At 37.3% G+C, this 25,710-nt stretch overlaps 1 protein-coding gene across 1 annotated transcript in view; it reads right to left on the bottom strand.

Annotated features, from left to right (window-relative positions):
- LOC150108732 (disco-interacting protein 2-like) overlaps window positions 1-25,710 on the bottom strand; it is a 936,780-nt gene that overhangs the window by 890,742 nt on the left and 20,328 nt on the right. The window contains exon 2 of the mRNA XM_090416186.1: window positions 3,969-4,197. Within this exon, the coding sequence (XP_090272312.1) occupies window positions 3,969-4,065 (97 nt within the window). The 5' untranslated portion in view covers window positions 4,066-4,197. The remainder of the gene's footprint in view (window positions 1-3,968; window positions 4,198-25,710) is intronic.

Below are 25,710 nucleotides of genomic sequence, written 5' to 3'. Positions count from 1 at the left end.
GAAGATCAGGCAAGAGATGAAGCATATGAGGAGCAAACTGATGAGAATTATAAATATGCATGAAAGAGTGAGGAAGAATGAATAAAAGATGGCCATGCAAAAGAAATGATTTAGAAAGGCAAGAAATAATTTAATAGTTCTGTATGGAGATTCAATTATTAGAGGTGGAGAATGAGAAGGTGCACAAAATTTGTTTTCTTGGAGGTAGAATGAACAGAGTGACAGATGTTGGATGTGAGAAGTAAGCAAGCAAAAGAGTTCGTAGTGGTAGTAGGAATGAATGATTTGGTTGAGAATAAGAAGAATGTGTCAGAAGGTTGATGAGGAGATTAAAAGATAACAGCATGGTAGGAAAAGGTAGCCAGTATTGCCCATGTATGACAGCGATGAGATGAGACAGTGAGAGAAGATCATGAATGGTATGCTAGCAGAACTGTGTGAGAAGAAAAGGGTGCATGGTGAATATGTGGAATGAATCTAAGGAAGGGATGAAATAGTAGGAGAGAGAGAGAGATGGGCTGAATTTAAATGAATTTGATATGTTAGCTAGAGACATAGATTATTACCGGAAAAGAGAGAAATCAACGTGCAGTGAACAAACGATCTGAGGAAGAAGTGATGTGGAGGAAAAGCAAACAAAGTAAGATAGGAGAGCAGGTGAATGGAGAGGTGAGTAGTGTGAGAAAGAAAATGAGAGCAGGAACTTAAGACATACAGGGAAACAGTGGGGAAGGGATGAATGAGGTCGGATAACAGATTAGTGTACTGGAGTGGAGATTGGCTGCCTGACAGGTTAGCAATTTGTGTATTGGGGGGGGGGGGGAATATCCCAGAAAAGGAAAGTCACTAGTGGTGTCCCAAAGGTCAGTTTTGGGACTGTTACTATTTAACTTATATGTTAATGATACTGGGAAAGGTATGAATAGTGATATGCAGTTGTTTGCAGATGATGCACAGTTGGGAAAAACTCTGAGTAGTAGAAACTGTAGTTTTGTAATAGGACTTGAATAGACTGGTTGAAAAGACAAGTGAGCGAGGGTCGACAGTGTAGTGTAACAAATTGCAAGCACAGATGGAATGTAGAATATGCAATTGTGGGGATATCTTAGAGGAGGTGGAGGAGATGAGGGATCAGGGTATAATGGCAGACAAGGACATAATATTGCAGAGACAAGCACTGCTAAAATTGTGAGGGCAGCACAGAGGATTATGGCAATGATTTGCTGATGACGGTACTCTTCATTCCTCTTCTTCATTCAGGAAGCATGTAATAATCAAATGATTCAAACTTAAGGATCTTCCATAACCAACGTATTAAAAACACATATACCTCCACATCATTCTTAAGTGGGATGAAAATAATCTGTGAATATCAATGCAATCAAAACACAGTGCTGTGCTAATACCCAGAAGAACGATCATTCTTTTCTCCATCTTACTTTTAATAATGTTCTGATTTTCAGGCAAGATCAGTTTTCTTTTGTTGGACTGACTTTCCCATCTCAAATGAAGTATATGACCTACAAAGTAGATTATAAGTCAGTCATACTCAAGAGATGGCTTGCAGCAGTATCACACCATAAAAAATTGCAAGTGAAGGATGTTGCATGGAAAATGGTCAAGGAGAGTTGGAAGAAGCAGCATTAAACTGTGTACCAGGTTAAGAAGACTAAATCAAGTAGGTGTTATATGAAGTAGTAGTATCATTAAGCAGACATAAAAAAAGAATGTTGTTGAAGGTATATAAGGTGATCAACAAATTCATGAGCAGTACAAAATACAGGCAAGAAGGAATGACCATCACATTAGGAGAAAAATTAAATATGAGCAAAAATTAGCTGAGGAAATCCCAGAGTTCTTTCATGACATGGTGAGTAAAAGAAAAAATGACTCTAGAAGGATAACTTTAATTAATGCTCATAATAGAAAGGTGACAGAAGCTGAACAACTGCTGAATTTCTGAGTATTTGCATTGCAATGGTGTATCATTGAGGTGGAGATACTCCAGTAACAGATGAGACAAGCAGTGAAATTTCACAATCTTAATGCAAATATTGGCATGGAATTAAGATATTAGCCCCATGTATTAGAATAATGTGCAACGGAAATAAATATATATCTGAGAGGTCTTTAAGTATCAGATTTAATGTCACAAAAAGGGAGTGGAAAGGAGGCAAATCAGTTCCATTGCATAAAGGAGACCCCAAATCAATATCTCAAGAGTGGTGATTAAGGTACTAGAATAGTTGATCAAAGGCAAAGTTTAGGAATGAGTGGATGGGAATGTTCTACCCTATAAATGAGCAGCAGCAGTCTTGTGAAAGGCAGGTCTTATCTTAATAATCTAATTTTTTTTATAATAAAAAGTTTTTTTTTTGTTTACGTAGCTCTCAACCACAAAATGCTTCTATAAACCTATAATAGATTTGTACTGTGGGTGGGTTAAGAGTGTTTTTTTTTCCTGTTTTCATTCATTATATATATATATATATGTAGCAAGCATTTTACCTTGGGTATAATAAATGTTAAAGATACCAAGCTATTTTAAACCTGGTTTTACTCCATTTCCCAAGTAAGCAAACAGACAAACAAGGCAGGGTCAGCTAGACTTGCAACACTTGACTTGTTTGTCTGTTTGCTTACTTGGGAAATGGAGTAAAACCAGGTTTAAAATAGCTTGGTATCTTTAACACACACACACACACACACACACACACACACACACACACACACACACACACACACACACACACACACACACAGTATTTTTTTAATTTAATTTAATTTTTACAATGGCACAGAAATGCTGCTCCAGAGACCAAACATCGAACTTTTTCAAACCACTTTAGGCCTCAAAAAGAAGGGCAGTGGCCACACACTGGGCAATGAAATCCATCTCCCACCTAAACACATTCATGAGCATCCATGCCCTCAACAGAATTTGAACCTGTAGCCTTTTGGTTGGAGGGCAGATAGGCTAACCACTTGGCCAACAAGGCTGGCAGATGAGCTGAATAAAAGAAAAAAAAAAGGATACATGTCTATATTATTAGGTTTTGCAAAGACATATGAGAGATTGCCACAAGAACTGTTACATGAGCTAGAAAAAATGGGAAGGGATATGAAACTGGTGATACGAATGCAAGGGTGGGTGATGGACAGACATCAAAGTACTATGAAAAAGTAGAATCCCGAAAAAGACAGCTGACTAGCAGTGTACCAGAGTAATAGCTAATCAAGGTGATGTATGATTTAGATATATATACTGATAGTGCAGGTCAAGAATAACAGGTGCCAGCTTAATGTGGAAAAGTATGGGTATGCACTTGGAGATAAAAAGATTACACTGACAGAACTGGACTTCAAGAAATTGATGTTAAGGACTTAGCTGTAATGGTAGATGGGAAATTGAAGTTCAGGAACACATTACATAACTGACTTAAAAATACAGATAGGTTATTATCATTCTTTATAAGACTTCATCTGAACTACTGTGCAAAAATTTGGTCACCTGAGTGACCAAATCCTGGGTTCCTTAAGGATGAGGAAGTGGTACAGAGGATCCAGAAGCAAGTGACCAACACAGCAATAGGATTTATAGAATGCTTCCCATGAGAACAGACCAAAGATGTGTGGGTAGGCAGAAAAGAGTTTATGACAGAAGCGTGCAAGTTATTAATGGAATTTTATATCACTGGTTATAGAAAACATTTTGAAAGAATGAAGAGATCAAGAAGTCACATCTGAAAACAGAGTATAAGGAAAGGTATGACGAATAGATTTTTTGTTTGTAGAGCAGTGAATGAGTGGAATGGGCTGCCAGAATGCTGTCTCAGTGAATGAGTGCAAAAAAAAAGTATAAATATGGTGTGACAAATGGTTAGAGTAGACTGCCATGAGTTTTTGGATGATGGAAATACCTGTGGAATAATAACTATAATCTAAAAAATATTTAATTTATTTCTTACCTTCTGAAAGTTCTAATTCCAATTCAGCAAGCTTGTCTCTTACATCTTGAGGTAATATATCAAAATCTATGTCTTGATCACTCATTTTTTGCAACATATATATACCAAAGAGCTTTAGCTTAATGCTATAGAATATTGATATCCGTAGATATATGCATTTCTGAGTCACAACTTATTGCAATTTTGCTGTCAAACATTCAGATCATTAAATTGGTGTAATTGTAGAATTCTAAAAATAGAATAAAAAAAAAAGTGTGAATTCTAAATTCATACATGGTTAATGTGATTTTTGGCCTTAAATTTGTTTTAAATTCAGACAAGCATGCAATTAAAACTAACTAGTACAATACTAAAATTAGGGGGGGGGGGGAATCCTCTCTAGTCCACACACAACTCAATCTCTAGTCCACACACAACTAACATCCTACAGGTTCTTAAACCAGCAGAATTAATTTAAAAAAAGCAATTACCTTACCAGAAAAAATATACCAAAATGTTGAAGTGTTAACAAGACATTTGGTATATGAATTAGTTTCCAAATTTATATAATCCTTGATCTATCCAAAGTAGTAATGTCCTATAAGTTTATTACCAATAATTGAAACAAAAAAAAAAATTTCTGTGCGGTTAGGCACTTCACAACCATATGCCTGGGAAAGCAGAGTCCTGGGTTCGATTCGCGTTACTGATATGGGGGGCTTAGGATCTTTCTCAGGCATAGCTAAGTTAACCAGTTTTGTGCGTGGACTGCAGGATTTTTCTCTCCAGTTTATATGGGGTTTTTCCTCCAGCAGGCAAATTGGCATTGAGAACATGTTTCTACAGACATAGGATACACTGGGATGCATAGGGCAAACCACCTTATACTTGTATAAGGGTTTCTATTCCTTATAACCGCAATAGAAACCCTCGATTCCATAAAGGTAAAAGAGGAAAAGATTAAGAAAGAAAGAAAAAAAATAATAAAGCTTTAATAATTTCCAGACAAACTGTAAAAATGAATGCAAAACATAATCGCTTCCTTAACTGCACAAAGGTTCCCATCACACAGTAGCTAGAACTTTGACATCAACAACAAGAGATATACTGCTTGTTGAATGCATTTATATTTTCTGAAACAATTATATCTTATGTTTGTCTAAACTTAAAAATGTACTTGAGCAGAGCAAAATATAACTGAAAATTTCCAGTCTCTTCTTCTTCTTCACATATGCAGAATTTAAAAGTGCATATACAGATCATGTTCACCTAGAACTAAAAGAACAATTCAAACTAGCCATGCATTTGTCCAAAACAAGGCTCTTCGTGTTTAACTGTAATTTGCAATGTACATTTTTTGACACTGGAGTCTGCTTGTGATGCTTTACTGCACTACTGGTTAGAGAAGAATCTCTGGAAAAAGACAGGATAAGTGGCTTAATCTATGTTATTTCTTTTGCAAATTGCTTTCTCTCAATCTGTCTTCATATCCCACACTCCAAAGACCAGTTATCACCATAGTCAGTCTGAACCCTTTCTAATATAACCTTATTACTATGAAAACCAGGTAACCAAATCTGTGCACAATAATCCATACGAGTCCTGATCCATATGAATCCTTTGCACAATGGAACCATAACCTCTATTTTTGCATGTTAACGACTTAACAACTTATACAATGTGACCCCTGAACTTTAGGGTCCTTGTACACACCATTTCAAGAATTCTTGTCTCTTCATTCAACCTCCTTTAAAGTTGTCACACCAAATGCATACTTTGCATTCCATTGTTGCTTACCAAATTGCAAAATCTTACACTTTACAACAATGAACTGATTCCATACCGTTGCCTGTTCATACAAACTATCCAGTTCTTCCTGTAAGACCACAACATCTGCTTAATTCCTCATCACTTGCACAAGTTTGCTTCATATGCAAGCTGTTGTATATCTCCAGTTAAACCCATCCCACTATACACAAGGTAAACAAATGGCCCCAAAACAGACTCCTGCAACACACCACTAACGACTTTCTTCTTTCGGGATACCGCACCTCTATACTCAACTCGTTGAAATCTGACAAGCAACTCACTAACCTAGCATCCAATCCATCTGCTGCAATTCAGCTACCAAATTGTGTGCCAATCTCTCAAAAGTCTTTGCAAAATCCAAGTATATGCATAAGCTGACCATATTTTGATTTTCCCAAACTGGGAAGCTTCTATACAAGACAATAACTGGTATGACAAATATATTAATATTGACTTTTAACTTTAAAGTGTTTAATTGGCATCAAAATAATTGTACATTTAAGCACGGTTCTTCCAAGAAAAGCAAACAAAACAGGTTTACTGTTAACTTAAAAAAAATTTAAAGTATTGTATTAATTATGTATGTTTTAAATGTCTATTTTGTTTTTTTGAATAAAACTGTTAAACTTTAAAAATAGTTTGTAGTCTGTGAAATGTTGATGAGATTAATGATTATTTTAAATGTGCACAATATTTTTATTCATAAAATTGTGTGTCGTTTTTTATTTTGTCGTAGAACTGTGTGCAGGCGAGTTCAATATTAATTTTACAATACAACAAACTTTAACAGTTGATTCCAATATTCTACTTTTTTCTTCTGATCACACATTGTTCATCACTGAAAATATTCTTTCGACTGGAGCAGGAGTACCAGGAAAGCAGAATATGTATTCTATGACACGAGAGAGGGTACACAAATTTATCTTTTGGCTCTTGAAATGGGAGAACAATCCAACCCACTTTTCTTCACTAGTCAAGTTTTCTTCTGTTTGCCTATTTTCTTTTAAAAAATTCTTAGCAATCACCAGCTCATCAAAAAGATATAGCTTCAAACCCAACTGCCTCATTAACTTTTTCTGCATACTTTTCTAAATCAGGCCATGAAAAGGTGTTATTGTTGACCCAAGCAAAGGATCTGGTGTCCTCAACAAAGCTGTTTTGCCATATTTCAATGTAAGAGATGCATCTCTCATAAAAGGCAATAACTTCTTGTATGACAACTGTACCATTAATCTGTCCCTCATCTTCAAGATTGTAATAGATTTTTGGCTCCCTGTGGCAAAAATCTACTTTCTAGCCTTTCCTGAATGTTTGTTCTCAGTTTATCAAACTCAATGGTCACTTCAGTTGCCTTTGTTGTCTCCACAGCCAAAATGGTTTCATTGAAGAGACAGAGCTGTCCATGCACAAACCACAGTTACATTTCTCCACACTCACTGTTGAAAAAATTACTTATAATCATCGGACAGTGCTCTAGTGAGCAAAAGTAAGACTTCAGGCCTTCATACATATGAAGAAATCATTCAGTAGCTGGGAGGAAGGATAAGAATCTTGTATTTCCATGTTTCAGTAATTTCCTGTATTTCACTTGAGCAAAGTCACAAAAATCTTTCAGCTGAGATATGCGAACGGTATAAATGTAAATATACTTGTACACTCTAACGATCAATGCTTCAATGCCTATTGGAAGAACATCTACTGCAGTTTGTGGACAATATGTGCCCCACAGTCAACACCAACAATGTTTCTCCCTAAGTCTTTCTTCAAACGTGGGAAAACATTATTTGTCTTGTTGTTTTACACCTCCAAAGTTGGTGTTGCAATTATCGCCACACAACCTGACAATTTTAGAAGACGGTTCTTAATGACGGCATTAAGTGATTCCATCACTATTTTCGATGTCTCACCAGGGAGTGTTTCAATATCCAGAAGTTTAACCTTTATTCCATATTCGGGCATGAAGTACCTCATAACGACTGGCAGAAATTTAACTTCTTTCCTGTTTGATGTGTCTGTTGTAATTGTGACAAAATTACATTTCTCTAAATCCTTGTAGAGTTCATCAATTACCATGGGTCCAATTACGTTCAAGATGACAGCCTCACATTTGGTTCTGGCAAATTTTGGTTCAAAAAGTTTCGAAATCAGTTTAGAAGAACAATCAGAGGTTCTGAAACTTACATCATGTGAAATGGAATGGAATGCAAATGTTGCTTCTTTAGCTGCGACTGCTAGGTCCTTTTCTGCAGGATCACTGTTTCTGAAATACATAGATAATGAAGAACAACCTGCAGCCGCTAACAAACTTAGCACTTTTCAAGTGGTCTTTAATGTCTGATCGCCTGCCATGTGCTACAGAGAAAACTGAGGCACAATGATCGCATCACACCCGATCAACTTTATCACAATATCTCTTAAGAAAAGGAAAGCCCTTTTGTAGTTCATCAGTGAACTTACAATTCCTTTTACTTTTAGACATGACAGGGAACAAAGCAGAATTATAACAAACTAAAGCAAAATACTCTCGGCACACGTCAAGTTCACGTCATGAATAGCACTTGAATCACTACTAGAATGGATGAAACAGCGTTGTAAACACGTACAATGCTATATCATGGACACGTGATTTGCACGTTTGTATAGATTCTGCGTGTGCATGGTTTCATAGTTAGTAGTGGTCTAGCCACAATCGAAGTGGCCTTGATGCAGATCAATTACATATATTCTAGAGTTTAGTGCAACATCATTATTTTTATAAACTTATTTGTTTTCCTATTTTTACATCCCTCCCACTCATAATAATGTACAATAGCAATAATATGTAATATTATGTTTTCCCGGGACAATTCACAAATCGGCCAGGACACTGGGATAGGACCTTCAAATCGGGACGTATGGTCAGCCTATATATGCACCTCATCATCATCCTTTCAAAAATTTAAGCCAAATGGCCTGTTCCAGTCTCATCCATATGCATCTCCCTTGTCCAGCATATTCATCACCTTGTTATAATACATACATACATACATAAGTTGGTAAATAATTTGCTTGTTATGGAATTAAGAATACGATATAAGAAAATAAACAAAGGTAAAAGCAAGAAAAGGTGGAACCTAGAAAAACTCAAAGGAGATGTAGGTAGGAAATTCAGAAAAGAACTGGAAAATAAAATAAGGAACAAAGAGAATATATCTGAAGAAACTATGGATGTTAATGTAAAATGGAATCAACTGAAAACCTTGATATACGAAACAGCTGCTGAAGAGATAGGTTTTGTGGAAGGGAAAAGAATTAAAAAGACATGGATTACAAATGAAATGATAAGAAAAATGGAAGAAAGAAGAAGATGGAAAAATATAAACACTGAAGAGGGAAGAAGAAAATACAAAGTATTAAATAATGAACTGAGAAGAGAAACTGATAAAGCAAGAGAGGAATGGTTGAAAACAGAATGCAAAGAAATTGAAGAAATGGAAAAAAGGGGACGATATGATAAAATGTTTGAAAAAGCAAAGGAAATTACAAATATTAAAAAAAGCATAAGAAATCTGCCATTAGAAGATAAGCAAGGAAAACTGATTTATGATATTGAAATACAGGGTGAAAGATGGAAGGAATACATCAAAGAACTTTATGCAAAAAATGAAAGACCAACAAAAATTGAATTGGAAGAGCAAAATGAAATCTCAACAGAAGAAGGAGATTACCAACAGACTGAAACCATATAACTCTAGACCCCCCCCCAGCATATATGGGCTCCCAAAAATACAAACTAGCCAAGCATTTAGCCAAAGTGCTCTCACACTATACTGGCAACACACCATCACACATAAAAAACTCAGCCCACTTCAAAGCCAGTATAGAAAACCTTACACTCCAACATAATGACATGATGGTCAGTTTTGACATCTCCTTATTCACGAATGTTCCCCCTCAAAGAAAACTTAGAGCTAATATCTCAGCCCTATTTCAGTTTACAATGAACTCTGGCTATTTCGTTTGGCAGGAAAAATTCTATAAACAGATAGAGGGGACAGCCATGGGTTCACCACTTTCCCCACCCTTGGCCAACTTCTTTATGGAGACTTTTGAAGAGAAAGCCTTAAACTCAGCCCCACAAAAACCTACCATATGGCTTCGCTACGTTGATGATGTGTTCGCTATTTGGCCACATGACCCAGATTCACTCCTCTCCTTCCTAACACTAAACAACCAACACCCTAGAATCAAGTTCACCCTGGAAAAAGAGGAAAACAATAACCTCCCGTTCCTAGACACACTAGTCACCCGCCAACCTGATGGAACCTTGGTTTTATCAGTTTATAGAAAACCCACCCATACAGGCAGATACATTCACCAACAATCCCATCACCCCCCTCACAACAATATGGAGTTATTAAGACACTATTCAACAGGGCAAAAATAATCTGTTCAAATGATCAAGCCCTAACCACTGAACTAAATCACATCCATGACACTTTCTCAGCCAATGGCTATCCCCCCCCAAAAGAATCCAAAAAATACTTAAACCAGTTATCCACAACAGGCTTTCCCTTCACAAAAAAGATTACACTAAATCCATGACCATTCCCTACGTCCGAGACACCTCGGAAAAAATCAACAAAATCCTAAAAAAATATGACTTGACCACTTGTTACAGACCACACAGAAAATTGGCATCCCTTATCCGCTCCACTAAAGACCAACCACTTCCCCTAGACCTACCTGGTGTATACCAGGTCCCTTGCAGCTGTAAATTGTCCTACTTTGGCCAAACAGGCAGGACAGCAAATATCAGAATCTCAGAACACAAGGATTACATCCGATTTCACCAGTACAGCCACTCTGGGCTTGCAGACCACGCTCTGGATACTCGCCACAGAATAAGATGGAAGAAAGCCACAGTAATACACCGCAGCAAGTTCAAATATGAAAGACTATTCATGGAATCAGCCTCAGCCCTTAGGAACATGCCAAACCTCAACAAATTTGGATATATGAGACTGCCCCAAATTTTGGAAACATTTATCAGAAGAACTTCAGCCCAAAGGCCAAGAACTACCAATATAGCCCGCCAGGGGGCACCATCAGGACTTTAGGAAAACGTTAGCTTCCTAGCTTTGGTTCTCATTTGCTGTTATGTAGTACTTGTGTGCACGTGTCTTTGTATTAAGTTCCCAAGAAAATGGCAACGTGACGTTTGCCGAAATATCGGAAAGTATATATTAAAGTTTATTTAATTTATATTTCTAGTGTACGCTGTCAATTCCTTAATTATTAGTTATCAACAGAAGAAAGAGGTCCTGAAATACTACAGAGAGAAGTAGAAACAGCAATTAAGGAATTAAAAAGTGGAAAGATGGAAGGAGTGGATGGAATACCTAGTGAAATCCTAAAACAACTGGAGAACAAAAGGTATAACAGAAACATGGAAACTCTGCAACCTCATCTACAAAACAGGAGTATGGTCTAAAGATTTCACAGTATTCTTATACCAATTGAAAAGAAAAGCAATCCTGCTAAGTGCAGTAACTACAGAACTATAAGCATATTCTCACATGCCTCCAAAGTACTGCTAAGAATATTAAATCAAAGATTGTTTAATAGAGTGGAGTATTTTCTGGGAGATGATCAATTTGGATTTAGAAAAGACAGAGGAACCACGGATGCAATTGCAGTAATGATGAGGACCATATGCGAAAGGAATATAGGTTTATATTTGTTTCATCGACCTTGAAAAAGCATTTGACATGGTGAAATGGGAAAATCTGATGGAAATATTAAGCAAAATATAGGTTTAGATTGGAGAGACCGAAGGTTAATAGCTGAATTATGTATGAACCAGGCGGCCATAATAAAGACAAAAGTAGGAAAAACTAAAAATGTGCAATTGGCAGAGGTGTAAGACAGGGATGCTGTCTGTCACCGACGCTCTTCAATATATTTGCAGAAGAAATGATAAAAGAAGCATTTTATGAAGAGGAAAGAGGAATCACTATTGGAGGAAGAACAATACAAAATATTACATTTGCAGATGATCAAGCAATATTAGCTAATACCGAAGATGAACTACAGCAACTAATGCAAAAATTTAAAAATATATGCAAGAAATATGGTATGAAAATTAATGCAAAGAAAACAAAAGTGATGAGAGTCTCCAGGAAACCAGAAAGTATCAAGGTGATGATGAATGGAGAAAGTGTAGAGCAAGTGAGACAATACAAATACCTTGGTAGTATAATACAAGAAAATGGAAAATGTGACATGGAAATAAAAGAAATAATTAACAAAGGAAAATATTTCTTTATAGCAAGAAAAATTTGTTTATTAATAAAATGAATAAAAATCTAAAGAAAAGGCTTATTAAGTGCTATATTTGGAGTATGACCTTATATGGGTCAGAAACATGGACAATTAGGAAGAAAGAAGCTAAAATGTTAGAGGCATTTGAAATGTGGTTATGGAGAAGAATGGAGAAAATAAAGTGGACTGAAAAAATCACCAATGAAGAAGTATTACAAAGAGTTGAAGAAGAAAGGAATTTACTAAAGACCATAAGAAGATTGTGCCACTTCATAAAGGAGGTGATCGAACTCAAGAATCAAACTATAGGCCTATCTGTGTGCCAGGTGTTGTGGTTAAGTTGTTGGAGAAGCTTGTGAGAACTAGGATCCAGAGTTGGGTTGACAACAATGGTATAATCTTTGATGGACAGCATGGATTTGCTAAAGGGAGGTCGTGTTTTAGTAATCTACTTACTTATTACAATAAGGTGACTGCTTCCTTGGACAGAGGAGAAGGATACACAGTAATATACTTGGATTTCGCAAAAGCTTTTGATAGAGTACCTCATGATAAGTTGACAGTCAAACTAGAGCAGATGGGGTTGGATATTAGATTAGTGCATTGGATTGGAGACTGGCTATCTGATAGGTATCAACAAGTTGTGTATGGGGTGCAATATCCAGGAAAAGGAAAGTCACTAGTGGAGTGCCTCAGGGATCTGTTTTAGGGCCATTACTATTTAACTTGTATATTAATGATATTGGCGAAGATTTGGATGGAGATATTCAGTTGTTTGCAGATGATGCAAAGTTGGGACGAACCATAAAGAGTAGTGAAGATGTTGTGGCCTTGCAAGAAGACTTGAATAAATTGAGTGATTGGGCAAGCAAATGGGGATGTGAGTTCAATGTTGCAAAATGTAAGGTTTTAAAATTTGGAAAACAAAGATGGGATGCAGAATTTATGCTTGGTGAGAATATATTGTTGGAAGTAGAGGAAATAAGAGATCTGGGGGTGATAGTGGATAAGCATCTAAAATTTAGGGAACACATCGCCAAAATTGTGAAGACAACACAAAGACTTCTGGGAATGATGCGGAGGACGCTGACGTGTAGAAGTAGGGAGATTCTTGTTCCATTGTATAAGGCTTTGATTAGGCCACACATGGACTATTGTGTCCAGATTTGGTCACCTGGTTTTCAGAAGGATGAAGAGATGTTGGCAAGGGTCCAAAGGCGACTGACTACAGTAGTTTCTGACCTCTGGAATGTCGAGTATGAGGAAAGATTGAAAAGATGTAATTTGCAGAGTCTAGTGGAGAGAAGGAAGAGGGGAGATATGATAGAGACCTACAAGTTGGTAAGGGGTTGTTATAGGATCAATGGTGGAGAAGTTCTACAGAGAATAGTGGGAGATCAGGGGAGAACCAGAGGTCATCCCTGGAAACTGTATAAAGAGGGTGTGAGTAGGGGAGTGAGAGGCAGGTTTTTTTCGTGCAAAGTTGTGAGTGATTGGAATGCCTTGCCTGAGAGTGTGGTGTCTGCAAGGAGTTTGAATGTGTTTAAGACGTGGTATGATGAGATGTGTGTGAGATAAAAGGACCTCCTAGATGAGTCTTTGACTCCATGAGGTCTTGTTTAATAATAATAATAAGAAGAAGAAAAAAGCATAAATGGATAGGACATGTATTAAGAGGAGACAGCCTACTGAAAAGAATGATAGAAGGGAAAATTAAAGGAAAGCGACCAAGAGAAAGATGACTAACGATGCTTGATGATATAATGGGAACAAGAAGATATCAGGAAATGAAGGAGGAAGCAAGAGACAGAGGAAATTGGGGGAAGAGAATCTGCTGAGTTATACCATTGGACCTGTCAAGAGACAGAACACTAATGATGATGATGAAGTTGGTAAAATATTATCTCCCTTTAACAAATCCATGCTTACAATCAGAGAATACTGCTGCTATCGACCCACTTAGCCTTATGATTTGTTCTGTTTTTTCATGTTAATTTAAAGAAACCTCTCATGTCACAAGTATCTCTTAACAACCTTGTTAAACAGGTAAACCAAGGCTGATGCTAACTCCGTGGAATGCTTCCTAAGACACATGCCGATATGTCACCAAGTCCTATTGCCATTGCCTTATTGACATTGCTACTGAACTCCTCATATACCTCTTGCTCACTCACATTAAATCTTCTCACATTTCCTCTACACTTGAGCTTGTCATGATTTCACACTGATGAGGATGAAATACCCTGATGAATTCCTCACTGAATATCTCGGCTATGTCCTCTGCAGCAGCTATCAATCAACCATTTTCATGAAACTTTCAATCTCAAAAACTTTCAACATTTTCATGTATTAACATCACCTTTCCATAATGCCATATTAAAAAAAAACTCCGTACAATTTTTCTTGGGCTGATTGATTAATTTTTGCTCGTATTGCACTTTTGCTGTTTTTACCCACTGAGTCACCTTTCTTTATACTCTTTATTGCAAACTGATTATTACCTCTATTCATCTTCTGCTGCCTCCACAGTGCCTTCTTCCAGACTTGCAATGTGTGCAACATCTTCACTTGAATAACATATACTTGCAAAGCGGTCAATTAGTAACTCAACTATTGCATCTGCTTCTGTCACCTCACTACACCAGCCCTCATTAAAGTTATACTTCTAAGGGAAATTCCAAAAGAACTCTCAGGGATTTCCTTTGAATAATTTCTCATCAGCTGATTTTGCCTTCCTTATTGTGCTGGTCACAATATTTCTAGTTCTCTCTCAATCTTTCTCTTGTCTAACCTTTGTACAATTTGCTAGTTACATTTCTCTTATATACCCTCCACAACATTTTTTTAGCTCCTGCTTAATGATACTACTCATCCATCTAACTCCTAATTAATTCTTCTGACCATGGATAGACAATCTGATACTGCTTCTTCCAGATACTCCTTTATCTCCCATGCACTGCTTACATCCCTTGCGTATTTTTATGCCATGGCACTGCTTCAAGCTGTCTCCTAAACTTATCTCATCTGCTTTGTAGTTCCACATATACCCCTTCTTGACTAAAAATTCCCTGTTTTGCTAATTCCTAAGTTAGGATCACATTATCACTCTCCCCAATAGAAGGCAATATGGCCATCTTGGTTATGAAAATCCTGTGACCAGATCTAGCACTCTTATATCCCCAAGTCCCCTATATCATATGCTGCTTAAAGTAGTTCTTTCTCAATCAGTGTATAAATTCCATTTCCTTACTGCCATGTGATTTTTCTTCAATTCAATCTTTGTGTGTGAAGTTGCCAATAATAATTACTTGACTATTCAGAGAGTTATTCATGCAGAGAGTTAAGGTGAAAGATGTTTATTTTGGCTGATACAAATGATTTAGGGTGACAAGTGTAGCATGTGAGAGGACATGAAAGAATTGCTAATGCAGGCAAAAGAAAAGTGAGAACGTGAAAGTTGCAAGCCTGTTACCACAGTATAACAAAGGCAAGGTGAGACAGAGCTGTGATCACAAAGAAGTCAGTGCACAGATTGTGCAGGAGGAATGGTGTGGAGTTTTGTAGATTGTGGAGGGAGTTCAATGGAAGGAAGGATTTATATAAGATGAATGGCTTGCATCAAAATGGATTGGGTATCAGGTCTCAAGTAGTCTTGAGAAAGTATTGTTCAGTGAAAGTTTAAAAGTACAAAGTCGGGGAAACTAGAATGTTTAGGGCAGATGTAGGTGAACGTGGGTCCAGGCAAGCTAGAGGTTAGTAAGTGGGAGAGTAATCACATGATGACCACATGATGAAAAATGTAGCACCCCAGATTGACTTTAGTAGACTGAGTAGCACATGGTGTGAGGGAGATTGTGGAATGAAGGGGACATTGTAGCTTATGTATACTAATGCCATATTCGAAATAAGATTGAGGAGTTTTTTTGGCATTGGTTAGTACAACTTGGCCAAAAGTTATAAGCATTAGTGAGATGTAGTTGACTGAAGATGATATGGTCGCAGGAATAGAATGCAAGGGATATAATGTCTTCAGAGATTACAGAAGGAACAGAACAGTGGGGAGGGGTTTTGCTAATGATAACAGAGGAATTAAAGCCAAAAAGATTAGTACATCATGGGAACAATGATTCAGAGATTGGTTCATTTGAAGTTATCTGGTGTGATATAGAGGCCAACTGGACTAAATATATAACTGATTGCTGCTATAATCCTGGGGGTACAAGTGAGAATACATATGACATGTATTCACAAATTAGCATAATGCAATTACAGCCTGAATAATTGCATCATCCTTAGCAGCAGCTGCAGTACATGTGTTGCTCAGATAAGTCCGTATTTTTAGTAAATATTGGCGATACTGTTAAATATAATTGGTGTTATTATCTTTAGTTGTGACTATTATGTGATATTATTTTAAAATGTTCTATTTTATGCCACCGATGCATACAAGAAAAATAGTAGCCAAGACACCAGTGTTGAATGATATGAATATGAGGGACTTAGTGTGTTTAATGTATTCATTGCCAAGAGTGAATGGTTTGTGGTAAGAGAGCAAGAAGGAGAGAATGTTTGTCAGAAATGTTCAGTGAGCAAATGCAAGAAACATGAGTTGTGTCAGAAACAGAAGAATAAAGTGAATGATATCAAGGACATAAGGTAGGATTGTGAAAGTGTTAATAAGAATGTGGCAGATGCAGTGAATGATCGTGCACAAAATACAAATGAGAGTTTGAAAGAAGTGATAATGTGGATGATGAGATGCCAGTGTGGAAAGAAATTGTGCACTTATGAGAACTCCTACACCGAACAAAATGTGAACTCGAGCAATTGGAAAAAACAACTGGTGTGTGGTATAGCATGAGGCAGAAAGAAAGAGTGAATGGGAAATACATAAAAGTGCAAGAAAGTGGGAGAAAAGAAAAAGTATTGTATGGGGATTTGATGATAAGAGGTATACTTAATGAGAAAGTGATGAAAGCATATTTTCCAGTTGCATAAAGGATGTTAGTGAAGCTGCAAGTTAGCAGAAGAAAGAAGTGAAGTTAATTGTTTTGGCAGGCACAAATTATTCGAAAGGTGAGAAATATGTAATGAAAGAGGATATAAAAGAGTTGTTGGAAGCAAAATTGAAGAATAAAAAAGTAAAGAGAGTCTGCTGCCTCAGTATGATAGAACAGAATTGAGAAGAGGGCCATAATTGCCAAGGCATCAAATGAGAAAATTGTGTAGGAGGAATGATGTGCCATTCATAGACAGATAATTTATATGCCTGATGGATAGCATTTGAATGGTTTTGGACTTCAATGCTTGGAGAAATTGTTGTTCAGTGAGTTTGGGAGAGCAAAACCAGGGAAACTAGAGAAATTAGTAGGGAAGCAATCAAGCATTTATCTCACCACCCCTGCACAAATAAGTAAGAGTGTAGGAATAACTGTGAAGAGTGGTTACTGTTTCCTAGGTTACGAATCTGAATGGGCAGGTAATGACATTATGCAAGGGTAAGTGTTGGCCAGAGGGAATGTTGAAATGCATGTACATAAATACTTGACATATCAGAAATAAAGGAGAAAAGTTTTTGGCATTGGTCAGCTTAATTTGGCCAAAAATTATTCACATCAGTGAGATATGGTTGTCAGAGAATGAAGTAATTACAGGGATAGAATGTAACAGATATTGTATTTTCAAAGAAAGAGGAAATAGGGAAGGAGGTGGGGTATTGTTAATGACAGCTGAAGAATTTCGACCAACAAAAATAGAAGTTAAGGAAGATTGTAGATCTGAGGGAGATGGTTCATTTGAGACTCTGGTGTGAGATAGAGGCCAATGGGACAAAATATATTGTTGGTTGCTGCTATAGATCTGGGGATCCAGAAGATAACATGGACAACATGCATTAGCAGATTAGCACAAGCTAAGAAAGGGCACATGGAAAAATTGGAAATGAAAGTTATACAGTTACTAAGGGGATAATTGCCTGAAACAGCTGTGATGGAGGGGACCAGGGATCTGAGAATGTTGGATCTGGTAATAGCATCAGAAAATCTAAGAATTGTAGCAACTCTACCTCCAAAGAGGAAAAATGATCGAGCAATCTTGTCCTGGGAGGTTGCTCAAAATGTGGAATTTTCAGTCAAGAAAGGGTGCATGTGGAACTACAAATCCTGCAATTATGACAAACTAAGGAGACAACTTGGAGCAGTGCCATGGCATATGAAGCTACATTGAATGAATGTCATTAGTGCATGGGAAGCAGTCAGGGATTGCTTGAGTGAGGCAATATTAGACTGCATACCCAGGATCAGGAAGATAAACTAAATAGGGATTAAGTGGATGACTAGCAATATAAAGCATGAGCTGCAAAAAAAAAAAAAAAAAGAACGCTTTGTGGAAGGAATATAAACAAAAGGTGATCAGCATGCTCAAGAGCAATAAAAACCACAAGCAAGGAAGGTTTAAATCAGATTTTGAGAGAAAATTAGCTAAGCAGTCCAAAGTAAATCTAGGTGTTTTTTTCGCTACATAGTAAGTAAGAGAAAGAATTATTATGGAAAGATAACTTTACTCAATGATGTTGGTTGGAAAGTGACAGAAACAGAAAAAATAAAGCTGTATAAAGTACAAAGTTATCACTTTACAATGGTATATATCATCCAGGTGGTGACTTTGCAGTTACTGATATGAGAATTGAGGTAGACAAACTGGAGGCGATATAGTGAAAATATCAAAATATCAAATAACAGAGGGGACATGGATAGTATGTCAGCTCGTGTGCTACAAGAATATGCAAGTGAATTGGCAGTGCGTCTGGCATTGTTTAATCAAAGTCTCAGCTCTGACAAGGTTCGAAGGGAGTGGAAAGAAAGAAGATAATTCCATCACATAAATGTAGCTAACCCCCAAGAGAGAAGTAACAAATAACAGTTCAATTAATATCTTGGGAATGGTGTGTTAAAGTATTGGAAAAGTTAGTTAAAAGTAAAATTCAGGAATTGGTGGACAGAAATTTTATACTCTATAAGGGGCAGCACAGTTTTGTAAAAGGTAGGTGCTGCTTCAGTAATTTATGCATATTTTATAATAAGGTTGGATAAACGAAATGGCTATACCATGATACTGCTGGACTTTTCAAAGGTATTTGACAGAATACCACATGGAAATTTAGTACATAAGTTGGAACAAATGGGAATGGATATGAGGTTGGTAACATGGATGGTGAAGGGGACTGACAGACATCAGAGTGTATGGCAGAGTAGAATTAAGGACCTATACTAGGACTGCTACTCTTTAATTTGATTTTTAAAAGCTACTCTTTAATAAGATTTTAGGGGGGGGGGGTATTCAGTTGTTTCCTGATGATGCAGAACTTGGGAAGGCAATAGCAGACAAATGTGATATAGATATCTCGCAGGATGACTTAAATAAATTGCCAGTGTGGACAAAGGAAAATGGTTGTCAATTTAATGTTGTAAAATGTAAGGTAATGCACTTTGGGATGAAAGGCTTACATGCTTCATACCATATTGATGGTACTAGATTACAGGAAACTGATGATGCTAGGGATCTGGGAGTGGTGGTGGATAGAGATTTGAAATTCACAGGACATATTGCAAAAGTTGGCAAAATAGCTTATAGGATTACTTGGATATTGAAGAACACATTGACAAGTAAAAATGGGGAGGTTATTATCCTAACATGTGGCTATGATTCAGCCACATGTTGACTACTGTGCACAGATTTGGTTGCCTGCATTTTTAGGAGATAAGGAGGTGGTGGAGAGAATGCAAAGACAAGTGGCCAAGCTGGTGACAGATCTGCAAAATGTTCCTTATGAGGATAAATTAAAGGTGTCTGGCTTGCAGAGTTTAGCTGCAGGTAAAGGAAAATGATAGAAAGTTATAAGTAAACTAAAGGAATTCTATAAGATTGATACAAAAGAATTTTTTCAATACATGGGGGAGTAGGGTACACACAAGGGGTCACACTTGGAAATAGTAAGAGTATGCAGACTAGGTTCTTTACTAGGAGAGTGGTGAATGAGTAGAATGGATTGCCAGCGGTATTTGTGGGAGCCCCAACACAGTGAATACGTTTAAGCAGATGCATTATAGATAATTTGTTCATTGATGGTGCAAGACTCCCACAATGAGTCTTTTGACTTCATGGAGTACCTGTATAAATAATTATTATTATGGGGGATTTCAACTATAAGAGCATAGATTGGGAGCAGAAATGGTCACAGAGAACGAAATGGAATTTATACAGCTGCTGAGAGATGAGTACCTGAGGCAACATGTAATGGAGGGGACATGAGGTTCAAGAGTTCTGGATCTGATCACTGCATCACAGAACTTAACACTAACCAATGTAGCTATGCTGCAGAGGCAGCATAGCTACATTGGTTAAAGTGGTAAGAGAAAGTGATCATGTAGTCTTGACCTGGGAGATTGCCAGACATGCAGAATTTTTGATAAGGGATATATGTGGAATTACAAAACAGGTGATTATGACAAGCTGAGGAATCAGCTTTCGGCAGAGCCATGGCATAAGAAATTGGAGGGGAGAGATGGTAGTCATGCATAGGTGGTGGTCAAGTTGAATATATACAAAATTGTGGAAGGAATATACACAAGTATAAATCAGGTAGGAGAGTTAGATGAATAGCTTCATTAAGCAGGAGTTGTACACTAAGAAAAGGTTGTATAGGGATTATAAAGAATAAGGTGATCACAGCCTGCCCATGAGCAGTATAAGATGCAGGCAAGAAGATTGCCTGGTATCATATGGAAGGCTAAAGCTGATTTTATTTAGGCCTTCTTTTTGGCCTCTAATGAGACCAAAAGAAGGCCTAAAAAGTTCATTTGCTTTGTAGCAAGTAAAATGACAAATGCCTATGGAAGGAGGACTTTAAAAAATGCTGATATTCAGGAGGTAACAGAACCAAACCAAACAGTTGAATTACTGAATGAGCATTTTGCAGGGGTGTACCATCTAGGTGGTGACATTGCAATGCCAAATTCACATTTGGCATTGCAATGTCGCCAATGACTGAAAAAAAAAAATGGAGGGGCTTAAAATATTGCAGAACCTCAATATGAAAACAGCCATGGGATTAGATGGTATATGGATTAATGGGATTAGATCAGTCTGTGTATTACAAGAATGTCCAATGAAGGTGGTGCTTAAACAGAAGTAGCAAATTATAAGCCAATCAGCATTTCAGGAGTGGTGGTTAAGGTATTGGGGAAATTGGTAAAAGACAAATTTCAGTACTGAGTGGATAGGAATATCATACTCTATAAAGACATATGGTATTGTTAATGATAGGTCTTGCCTTAGTAATGGCTATGCAGTGATATTGATAGACTTTGCAAAAGCATTTGATAAGATTCCACATAGAACTTTATTGTATAAATTGGAGCAAATGAGAATGGATTATGAATCTGGTGATTTTGATTAGAGTGGCTGATGAGCAGATATCAAAGAGTGGTTTATGGGAGAGTTGAATCCAGGAGAAGGCAAGTGACCAGTGGTATACCACAGGGTTCAGTACTTCATCCTCTATTGTTTAATTTCTAAATCAATGATACAGGAAATATTCAGACGTTTGCTGATGATGCTAAACTGGGAAGAGAGCAATGGTAAATGAACTTGGAGGTGATGCAGAGAATACTACAGGAAGACAGCCTAGCATTATCGTAAATGGCTGCCCATTTAATGTGGCCAAGTGTAAGGTAATGTACTCTGGGAAGAGATCAGAAGCTGCATATTATACTGATAGAATTGCACTGCAGGAAGCACTGATGAGGCCAGGGAGTTAAGTGTGTGGACAGGGAGTTGAAGTTTAGAAGGCATATTGAAAGGTAACTAAAACAGCACATCAGATTACAAGGTTGTTGAAAAACATACTAACAAACAGGATAAAAAGGCTATTGTTTCCCTATATGAGGCTTCAATAAAACCATATCTGGACTACTGCACACAGATCTGGACTGCCAGATGTGGGATGAAGGAGTTGTGGAGAGGATCCAGAGGCGACAAAGATTGTGGCAGGTCTGTGGAATGCTCCCTATGAAAATAGACTGATAGTCTATAGCAGGAGTATTCAACCCGTCGATCGCGATCGACCGGTCAATTGCGGAGCGATTTTTGGTCGATTGCTTGTGTATTCCTCCTTACTTACAAATTTAATTAAAACTGAAAACATAATATTTTATTTATAATTATTTTGTATTATTTTTAATTCGCTTTATGTGTATTGCTATTGTTTATTTATTTTTCGTTAAAATTGTGAAATCAGTAATTTTCTTATAAGTCCGAGTAAATGAATTAATTTGGATCGGTGGAAGTCAAACAGCAAGCCAAGTGAACATGATTATAAGCAAAGTGTAAAAACTCGATTGTAGCATAAATATTCCAAAGCACATTACATCAATTATTTACTTAGGTTAAGTCCCATGTGAATATTGTAAAAAAATAAACTTTGTTTGTCTCGGTAGAGTTTGTATTAGATGTTTTTGTAAATAACTCTTTTGAAGCTAACTGTATATACTGCTTTAATAAGAATATGTTAGAGTATTAAAAACAAAGGCAATGTTATTGTCGTCGAAACTGTACATGGCAGCATTAGAAAGATTGTTATTGAAACTTGTATGTATGAGAAAGGCTTGCAGGTTCTAAGTGTAAACATCTCCAAAGTCAGTCAGAAAGAGTTCAAACAACTCTCCGATGGCCGGCAACTTGCAATCAAAAGAAAGTGGAGGAGAACAAAAGGCGTGCCGAACTTGAAACGTAAGATGAAAGATTCATACCGATTCTTTGGGGTTGCCAAACTTCATTCGAGGTCCCAAAGGAGGCCTAATTAAAAGGGACTGAAGGCAAGCAAAAGGGGTCCCGGTTCCAGAATTGCTGTCAGAGAGGAGGCCGCCTGGTCCAGAATTGCAGTCAGAGAGACTGCCCGAATCCACGTTGCTTGAGAGAGGAGTTTCCTGCTTCCAGAAAGGAGCTTCTCGGTTCGAGATGTCACTAGAGAGAGACTACTTCCAGGCCGCAGACAAGGTTTCAAATTGCCAAAAGAAAGAGTTCCAATTGCCGGAGAAAAGTTTCCAGGCCAGGTTAATGTCAGACATTCACCAGTGTGTTGCGTTTTCATTACAATTCGATGAATCAAACGACTTCACTGATATTGCTCAGTTAATGGTATTTATTCGCATGGTATTTCAAGATTATTCAAGTAAAGAAGAACTTTTGAAAATTATACCATTATTGGGAAGGACTAGGAGAGAAGACATTTTTTCGGCATTTGATGAATTTGTGAAGCAACACAAACTTCCGCTTTTTAAACTTGTGTCTATTACTACTGATGGTGCTCCTGCAATGATAGGTAATAAATCAGGCTTCATTTCATTATGTAAAAACGATGACAAATATCCAGATTTTTTTAATGTACCACTGTATTATTCACCAACAAGTACTGTGTAGTAAAAGATTAAACACAAAAGATGTTTTGGATATTACATTTAAAATTGTAAATTCTGTTTGAGGAAAATCCCTGCAATGGTGGTTATTTAAATTACAGGCAGATGATGATAGGGAATTTCTGTTGTACAATAATGTTCGCTGGTTCAGCAGAAGTCAATTTTTAGAAAGATTTCTTGTATTAATTAACAATATAAAAAATTTGCTTGATGAAAAAGGAGATATTTATTCTTTTTAGGGGGATCCCAGGGACCTCCCACCACTGCACTTTCAACATTATCATTAATATTAACATATTATCAACTTCTGTCAATATTGAATGCTATCTTGTGCTTTGTTCTCTCTATCCATCTGGTACTCATTCTCAAAACACTTACTACATATTCTCTCACCAGTTATGCTCTCCTACCACAAATAATTCAACTTTCATAATGAAAACATCTCACTGCACTGAAAGAAATCTTACAAATTCAACTCGCCCAACCAAGATGTCTCAGCTGCCATTGTTCTACTATGCACTGGTGCCATACCGACAATATCTACTTTTTAAACAAATCAAGTTTTTCTTAAATCTGTATGACTCAGTGTATTGCACACCCAAATAAAACAAAAACTACAATAAATTAACTTCATATTATTAACTAAAATATGAAAAAAAATCACTCATCTTTCAGCAGCATTCTCACCATGCAAGAAGGCTCATTCTACCTTTTTCATCAACTAATGTCAGCCTCCCATAATCGTTCTTTCTTCAACTAGCCATATATCAAAAGAACTCTCAGATTTTATTTTATTTGTATTTTTATTTTTTTTTTGTACTCAGTGGTTACCTACTGCTCAAGTAATTTACCTTTCTTGCCTTCTTCACACTCCTTGTGCAAGTGATTATTACCACTTATCACGTGCTCTTCCATAGTGCCTTTTTTTTTTTTTTCAATCTTCTTAATAACTGCTTCATTCATTCACATCACACAACTTATTAAACCTCTAACCTTTGGAATACTTCCAAAGGTTAGAAGTTTAATAAGTTAGAGTTAGAGGTTTAATAAGTTGTGTGATGTGACTTTGCAAAATGTGAAATGTGACTGGGCAAATGAATGGGGGTGTCAGTTTAATGCAGCAAAATGTAAGGTCTTGAGGTTTGGGAAACATCGATGGGATGCTGCATACTCTATGGGAGGAGTTATACTGGAGGAAGTAGGGGAGACAAGAGATCTGGGGTTGATGATTGATAGAAACCTGAAGTTTAGGGGACATATTGCAAAGGTGGTGAAGGTAACACAGAGGATTGCTGCTATTATGAGAAGGACACTGACCTGCAGAGATAAGAGGGTTATCATTCCGTTGTATAAGTCTCTGATCAGACCACACTTGGACTATTGTTCTCAGATTTGGTCCCCAGGATTTGAAGGGGATAAATTAACTGTGGAAAGGATACAAAGACGGATGACAAAGATGGTTTCAGGACTGTACAAGGATAGTTATGAGGATCGGCTGAGAGAATGTGGACTGCAGAGTTTGGTGGATAGAAGAAGGAGAGGTGATATGATTGAGACTTTTAAACTGTTGAGAGGTGGTTACAGGGTTAACACTGGGGAGTTCTTTCGCTTGGTTGATCAGCGGGAAGGAGTGATGACAAGAGGCCATCCCTGGAAGCTACGAAAGGAAACTGTGAGCAAGAGGGTAAGGAGTGGTTTCTTTGTGTGGAGGGTGGTCGAGCTGTGGAATGCATTGCCTGATGGAGTGGTGGGAGCGAGAACGGTCAGTGAGTTTAAAGAGTGGTATGATAGACTTTGTGTTTCTCAGGGGGGGACCTCCCCTCAGTGAGTCTTGACAGACTTTATGTCTTAGGAAGGACCTCCCTCGATGAGTCTTTTGACTCCTTGGAGGCCTGAATAATAATAATAATAATAATAATAAAAGCACCTAACCTAACATAGTTCTTGGGTAGGGCATAAGTAGCAGTGATCTCCTTTCCATTCGGTTCCTCATTCCATGGTATAACTGCAAGCTGTCTCCTGAGTTTGTGATAATCACTGGCCTTATAATTCCACATATATCCCTTTCTTACAGAAGCCTTCATATTGGTGGCCACCTCCCAGGTGATCCCCCTTCATGGTCACTTTCACCAACCAGAGGAAGATTTGATACCCTATTTATAACATTCTCTGATGAG

Source organism: Typopeltis vanoorti, chromosome 3 (assembly GCF_054136105.1).
Source record: "Typopeltis vanoorti isolate ZY-2024b chromosome 3, IOZ_Tvanoo_1.0, whole genome shotgun sequence".
Classification (NCBI taxonomy): domain Eukaryota; kingdom Metazoa; phylum Arthropoda; class Arachnida; order Uropygi; family Thelyphonidae; genus Typopeltis; species Typopeltis vanoorti.
This window is presented reverse-complemented; position numbering and strand designations above follow the sequence as displayed.